Genomic DNA, 7425 nt, shown 5'->3' with positions numbered 1-7425 from the left:
AGTTCCCCTATATGCTTGCCATGTTATACTAATTTTCAACCATGTTGCTTATGTGAAATTTGCTATGTGTATGCTTTTAAAATTGTATACGGTTAGGAGCTTATAGACTCAGAATGATTGATTTGGCCATATTTCCTGTTCCTTGTTTGGTTGTGGTCTTAGGGTAGAATCTTTTATTCGAAAGTCTATTTGATCCCTTATCTGTGTATAATTTGAATGCATAAGAGCAACCTGTTATGATGATGTGATTGCTATGGGTAGAGGAACCTTTAGGATGGTCTGAGATGGTGATGTGTCATAAATGCGGGGTATGGTTTAATTATGGGTCGAATTGGAGTTATCGGATCGAGCAGTGGAGAAAGGTATATGTAGGTGTGGAAGTAGTATTGGGCCCGTACTACTGGAAGCACAAGATCTGTACCCAAAGCACTGATGGATCCGACAACCCCAAGGGGGACCAGTGTGGGAATATCCCTTATAATGAAACCTTGATCTTTGCTATTCATGAAATTTCAGTTATCATGGTGGTGACATGTCTTGGAGCAGGAGGGTCAGGATCGGGATCGGGAGACACTACTGATGTCATTGATGAGAGGCTGCGAGAAGTCATTACAACCAAGGTTACCAGAGGCATCCTTGACGCAACCCCAGTCATTTTTGGGATGGTCAAGGAGGGTATTATGGAGATTATAGAGGAGAGACTCAGATCCTTCAGAACAGAGTTGGCAGCGGTACAGATTGGGACCCGAACTCCATCCTTCTGGGAGTTCAAGGCGTGTGGAGCGCCGGAATTTTTTGGGGTCAGGGACCCCATTGTCAGCTGTCGCTGGGTGGCAGATATTGAGAATGCCCAGTGCACGAGTTCATGCCCATAGGTGGAAAAGGTTGGGTTTGCTTCGCGTATGTTGAGAGACAGTGCTCGCGACTGGTGGGGCGAGGTTACTAGCCAGGTGGGGCCAGACGGAGTGGCTGAGATGTCATGGGCAGAGTTTGTTCGACGGTTTGATTTGGAGTTTGCACCTCCTATTGAGGTGCAACGACTAGTAAGGGAGTTTCATGATTTGCAGCAGACCACCGAGACTGTGGCGGAAATCACCGCCAAGTTTTGGGAGCGAGCCTTATTGATTCCACAGTATGCTACCGATGAACAAATGAAACGGACCCGATATCATTCCATGCTGAGGGACGATATCCGGGAGTTTTTGAGTTTTACAGGGTGCAAGACCCTAAATGAGATGGTAGAGAAGGCCCGCGAGAGAGAAATAGAGTTGGATACCCGCACGAAGCGGAAGACTGATCTGGCACATGCGGCGGGGGGTCAGGATAAAAAGCCTAAGACCTCTGATTCTTCAGGTAAGGGACAGCAAGGTCGGGGCCGGTGTGCCAAGTGCGGGAGATTCCATAGCGGGGCGTGTAGGACGGCTGGGACAACAGGATGTTACTCTTGTGGCCAACAGGGCCACATGAGTAAGGATTGCCCCAAGAAGGGTTTGATATGTTTCCACTGCAATAAGACAGGCCATAAAAAGGCTGAATGCCCTAGGTTGCAGGGAGGAGGAGGAGCGGTGGCGATGCCCGCATGCGCCACCCTAAGGATCACTGATGGCCGCCCTGCCAAGGCGGATATCCCGACGTTGAAGAGCCGCGCGTTCTAGCTGACTACTGAGGAAGCTCGGGCTGCACCAGACGTCGTGGCTGGTATGTATCTATTACTTTACAGCTTATTGTAATTGTATGGCTTATGTTTATATCATGGTTGTTCATGAACCTTTTTAGTCAATGGTATGACTGCTCATGTTTTGTTCGATCGGGTGCTACCCGATCATTTGTGTCTCTTGCACTTAGCAAGAAATTTCGGGATACGCCGGGGATCTTGGACTCCCCACTCGAGGTTGAGATTGCAAATGATCGCACTGTTAGTGCTGCGAGGGTGTATCAGGACTGTGTCCTGAATGTACTTGGGGAGAGATTTCGAGTCGACCTAGTCCCGATACCGTTATGGGGGCTGAAGGTGATTGTCGGGATGGACTGGCTGGAAACCAATGGGGCTATGATCGATTGCGAGCGGCAATTGGTTCAGGTTCGAATCTACAGTGGGGGAGAGCTGGTTATTCATGGTGAGGGGACCTTGTAGGGACCGATACTCTGTTCGGCTGCGAGGGCAAGGAGGTTTCTTCAGCGGGGTTACATGGGATTTCTGGCTTATATCATGGATACAAGGGTAGGAACCGCAACAGATGTGGGTAGTGTGCAAGACTTTCGGGACGTTTTCCCCGAAGAACTACCGGGGGTGCCTCCGGAGAGGTAGGTGGAGTTTCGAATTGACTTGGTGTCGGGTGCCTCCCCAATAACAAAGGCACCATATCGGTTGGCACCACCCGAGATGTAAGAGTTGTCTACGTAGCTTCAAGAACTGTTAGACCGAGGGTTCATTTGTCCAAGTAGTTCACCATGGGGCGCACCAATCCTTTCCGTGAAAAAGAAAGACGGGACGCACCGGATGTGCATTGATTATAGGGAGCTGAACAAGTTGACGGTGAAGAATCGCTATCCTTTGCCACAGATCGATGATTTGTTTGATCAACTTTAGGGTGCATCTTGGTTCTCCAAAATTGATCTCAGGTTTGGGTATCATCAAATGTGGATTAGGGAAGAGGATATACTGAAGATAACTTTTAGAACTCGGTATGGGCATTATGAATTTGTGGTGATGCCATTCGGACTTACCAATGCCCCGACAACATTCATGGATCTCATGAATAGGGTATGCAGACCGATATTGGATCGGTCAGTGATCATTTTTATCGACGATATCCTAGTTTACTCCAAAACCAGAGAGCAGCACGGACAACATTTGAGGGAGGTACTGGAGACTTTGAGGGCGGAGAAACTTTATGCAAAGTTCTCCAAATGTGATTCCTAGCTACGGGAAGTGTAGTTTTTGGGGCATGTCATCAATCAAAAAGGTATTTCGGTTGATCCAGCAACGTTGGAGGCTGTGATGCGATGGGGAGTATCGAGAAACGCCTCAGAGATTCGTAGCTTTTTGGGTTTAGCGGGTTACTATCAGAGATTCATCCAGGATTTCTCCAAGATTTCTATGCCATTGACCTGTTTGGCCAAGAAGAATGTGACTTTTCGGTGGGATGAGGGTCAGCAGAAGGCTTTTGAGACTCTGAGGCAGAGGTTATGCGAGGCTCCAGTCCTCGTACTGCCTGAGGGGTTGGACGATTTGGTGGTATATTGTGATGCATCGATTTCAGGATTGGGTGCAGTATTGATGCAGCGAGGGCATGTGATTGCCTATGCCTCGAGGCATTTGAAGCCTCACGAGGCAAATTACCCCACACATGACCTGGAACTGGGGGCGGTGGTGTTCGCCCTCAAGATTTGGAGGCACTATCTGTACGGGGTGCGGTTTACCATCTATATCAATCACAAGAGCCTAAAGTATTTGATGGATCAGCAGAACCTTAATATGCGACAGAGGAGATGGTTGGATGTACTTAAAGATCATGATTGCGAAATTCTGTAGCACCCAGGGAAGGCCAACGTGGTGGTTGATGCCTTGAGTCGCAAAGCGGCAGGGTCCTCGGTTAGGGACATTTGTATGAGGATGACGGTGATGTCACCTTTGTTGGATATGATCAGAGGGGATCAGGTTGAGGGGGTAAGGAAGGAAAACTGGAAATCAGAGAAGATACAGGGACATTATCCATTGTTTGTTAAGGATAGTCGCGGCCTTTTGACTCAGTGTGGACGGGTGTGGGTACCTTTGGCGGGGGGAGTGAGGCAAAGGCTGTTAGAGGAGGCTCATAAGTCTAAGTTCTCTATACATCCGGGGGCAACAAAGATGTATAAGGACTTGAGGCTTAGTTACTGGTGGCCCTGCATGAAGCGAGAAATCACTTAGTTTGTGGAGCAATGCTTGACCTGCAGGAAGGTCAAGGCCGAGCACCAGCGGCCTCATGGCAAGGTTCAGCCATTACCCATTCCCATGTGGAAGTGGGAAGAGATCACTATGGACTTCATTACGAAGCTACCGAGGACGGCGAGGGGAGTGGATGCCATATGGGTCATCGTAGATAGACTGACAAAGAGTGCCCACTTCATTCCAATCTACGAGAGCATATCCGCAGAAAAGTTAGCAGACATCTATGTTCGGGAAGTGGTGGCCAGGCACTGGGTGTCGGTGGTTTCGGATAGGGATGTTCTGTTACATCCAGGTTTTGGAAAAATTTTCACGAAGAACTGGGTACTCAGCTACATTTCAGTACAACATATCACCCTCAAACTGATGGACAGAGTGAGAGGACGATCCAGACATTAGAAGACATGCTGCGAGCATGCGTGCTAAATTTTGGAGGAAGTTGGGATACATATGTCCCACTGGCAGAGTTCTCATACAATAACAGTTATCATGCTAGTATCGATCGAGCTCCATTCAAGATTTTATATGGTCGGAGGTTCAGGACCCCCGCATGCTGGGACGAGGTTGGTCATTGGGTCATGGGGAGCACGGAGGTGGTGCTCAAGACCACCGGGTTGATCCAGCAGGTATGCGACCGGCTGCGGGTCGCGCAGAGCCAACAGAAGAATTATGCTGATCGACGGCGATCGGATCTTGAGTTTCTAGTAGGGGATTTTGTCTTATTGAAGGTGTCGCCCTGGAAAGGGATTATCAGGTTCCGTAAGAAAGGCAAGTTGGGCCCTCAATTTATAGGTCCGTTCAGGATCCTAGCCCGAGTAGGCAAGGTGACCTATCGATTAGAGCTCCCTGAAGAGCTTAGCCAGATTCACAACACCTTCCATGTATCTCAGCTTTGGAAGTGTATTGATGACGAGTCTGCGGTTATACCTTTGGATGACATTCAGGTGGATGGGGGACTGAATTATGTCGAAAGGCCGATTTCCATACTAGACAGGAAGATGAAAACACTTCGGAATAAGGAAGTAAAGTTGGTGAAGGTGCAATGGCAGCATCGAAAGGGCTCCGAGTGGACTTGGGAGCCAGAAGAGGAGATGCGGGAGCATTACCCTGATATGTTTTCATCCATGGACTTCGAGGGCGAAGTCTAGTTCAAGTGGGGGAGAGTTGTAACATCCAGAAATAAATGGTATGACTTGAACCCCTTTAAATTATATTTTTTGCATTATTAGTCCCTTAGTACGCTGGGCATACTTAGGTGTACGCTTACCATGCTAGGACCTTTTCTGGTCGCGGATGTTTGGAGGTACACTGGGCGTACCATGGATTGCACGGGGCGTACGGACCAGGGACCAAAAAACCCTAATTTCGGACTTGAGGCCTATATAAACGACAGGGCCTCCACTGCCCTTGAACGTCATTTCACTGCTGAAAGCCTTGAGAAATCATTTTTGAGCTTTAAAAGTGTGCATTTGTGATCTTTAGTATTCATTTCAAAGAGAAGAGTTGGTCAAGCAAGCTTGGATCAAGAGGGTGCTTCAAGATCTTGCATCACTATCATCTTATAGAGCTCTTAGAGGTAAAAAGCTTGCACCTTTCCTCTTTGCTCCTTAGATCTAGCTAGGGTTTTTGTAGTTGGTCCTTTTGATGGATTTTGGGCCTCATTTGTTATCTAGATCGTCCCCATTCGATAATAAGGTCAGATCTAAGGTCCTTAAGCCATTAAAGAGCATACAAATTGGAGCTTGGTGGAGGTCTTAACCTTGTGCATGAACTAAAGACTTGGGAAAAGTCTTAATTATGACTATGGACGTTTAATGGACATGCAAAGGCATAAAGTTAGCAACTTTATGCCCTAGTAGGTGTTAATGGACTCAGATCTAGATTATGGACATAAAAGAATGGAATAATAAGCACTTAATAGAGAAAGTGCTTAACTGAGACTTACGCCGGGCGTACTCTGAGTACGCTACGCGTAACCTTTGAAAACCCGGTACGCTGCGCGTACCAGAAGGATACGCTAGGCGTGCGCGGGGCAGTTTAGGCCGTTCTTGTTTTGGGCTGTCGAACTGTTAGGCCTCTTTTGGGTTATTGGGCCTGATTGGATTCTGTGAGTTAAAGGCCTTTTTATCAGTTTGGAACATGGACTATTTGGTTGGGCCTTTTTGGGCCAATCAGGCCCATTAAGGACATTGGACTTAGATCTTGGGCCCATTTGCAACGAAAGGGTGATTGGGCCTTTGGGGTAGAGTTTAAAGGTTGGGCCCTCCCTTGGGATAATTTATGAACCAATCTTTGATGATATTACTATTGTTATTATTCAGTTCGGGAGGTTCCGGGTCATTAAGAGTGCAGTATTCGTATTCTTCGGACGAAGGTGAGTCTTCTCACCATACCCATGGGTCTACGACACCAAGGCCGACCCATTATGTGTTTATGGTATATGTGTAATTACTTTGTGTTTTGATGTGTAATGTGATCGTATGTTTTGCATGAAGACCCCGGGGGAGCCCTTGGCATTGGATGTAAGACCATGTGGGGTAGCCCATGGCAGTCCTAGGTAAAGACCATGTGGGGTAGCCCATGGCATTGGATGTAAGACCATGTGGGGTAGCCCATGGCAGTCCTAGGTAAAGTCTATGTGGGGTAGCCCATGACATTCTTGCTGGTTCTATGTATGCATGGCCTATGTGATATGTTAATAGGACATGTGTATGTGTGGTGTGTGGTATGCTCTGGGGAACTCACTAAGAATTTCTCTTATAGGTTGTTGAATTGATTCAGGTACATCAGAGCCAAAAGGCAAGGGCAAGGCATGATGGCGCGGTGTGCACTCTATCTATCTCTCTTTTTCACTAATATGTTTGGAGACACACTCTGATAATTTATATAATGTAATGGATGGTGTTTTAAACTAAATGTGGGGTTCACAGTTTTATGTCAATGTGCTATTTAAATTAAATGAAATTTTTCGTTGTAAAATTTGGGCTTTTACATGATGTGTTTGCATTGTACTTTGATATTTCATTTGGATTTTTATATGGAAGTTTGTTGTCATTGAATATTTATAATTCATGTTACCAAATTAGGGTTACAAGTTTCACAATAGATGATGTTTACAAGAGCACATAGTTTCCTAGCTAAAATGATAGTTGTGACATAGATTTCCATCATACATTGACTATGGGAATGCGGATTTGGTTAAGCCTCTTGACTTTGCGATCCATGATCTCGACGGGTTTCTCAATGAAATTGAGTTTTGTGTTGATCTGGATTTCATCGAGAGGTACAACTAGCGTGTCTTCAAATAGATATTTTTTAAGGTTTGAAATGTGGAAGACATTGTGTATCCCGTTGAGCTCTTAGGGCAGAGCGAGTCGGTAGGCTATTGTGCCTATCTTAGCAAGGATCTCAAAAGGTCCTATGTATCTTGGATTGAGTTTGCCTCTCTTTCCAAATCTTATAACTTCTTTCAAAGGAAATACCCTTAGCATAAC

At 46.5% G+C, this 7425-nt stretch overlaps 1 protein-coding gene across 1 annotated transcript; it reads left to right on the top strand.

The window, feature by feature from the left end:
• Nucleotides 1-902: 902 nt before the first annotated feature.
• LOC111884641 (uncharacterized) lies at nt 903-1655 on the top strand. Its single transcript, XM_023880941.1, has one exon. It carries the CDS (start codon nt 903-905, stop codon nt 1653-1655), a length of 753 nt encoding a protein of 250 aa, XP_023736709.1.
• Nucleotides 1656-7425: the final 5770 nt, after the last annotated feature.

Source organism: Lactuca sativa, chromosome 7 (assembly GCF_002870075.4).
Source record: "Lactuca sativa cultivar Salinas chromosome 7, Lsat_Salinas_v11, whole genome shotgun sequence".
Lineage (NCBI taxonomy): Eukaryota > Viridiplantae > Streptophyta > Magnoliopsida > Asterales > Asteraceae > Lactuca > Lactuca sativa.
This window is presented reverse-complemented; position numbering and strand designations above follow the sequence as displayed.

Excerpts from the sequence above, each read along its gene's own strand:
- LOC111884641 (XM_023880941.1), top strand. The coding sequence starts at position 903 with ATGTTGAGAGACAGTGCTCGCGACTGGTGGGGCGAGGTTACTAGCCAG.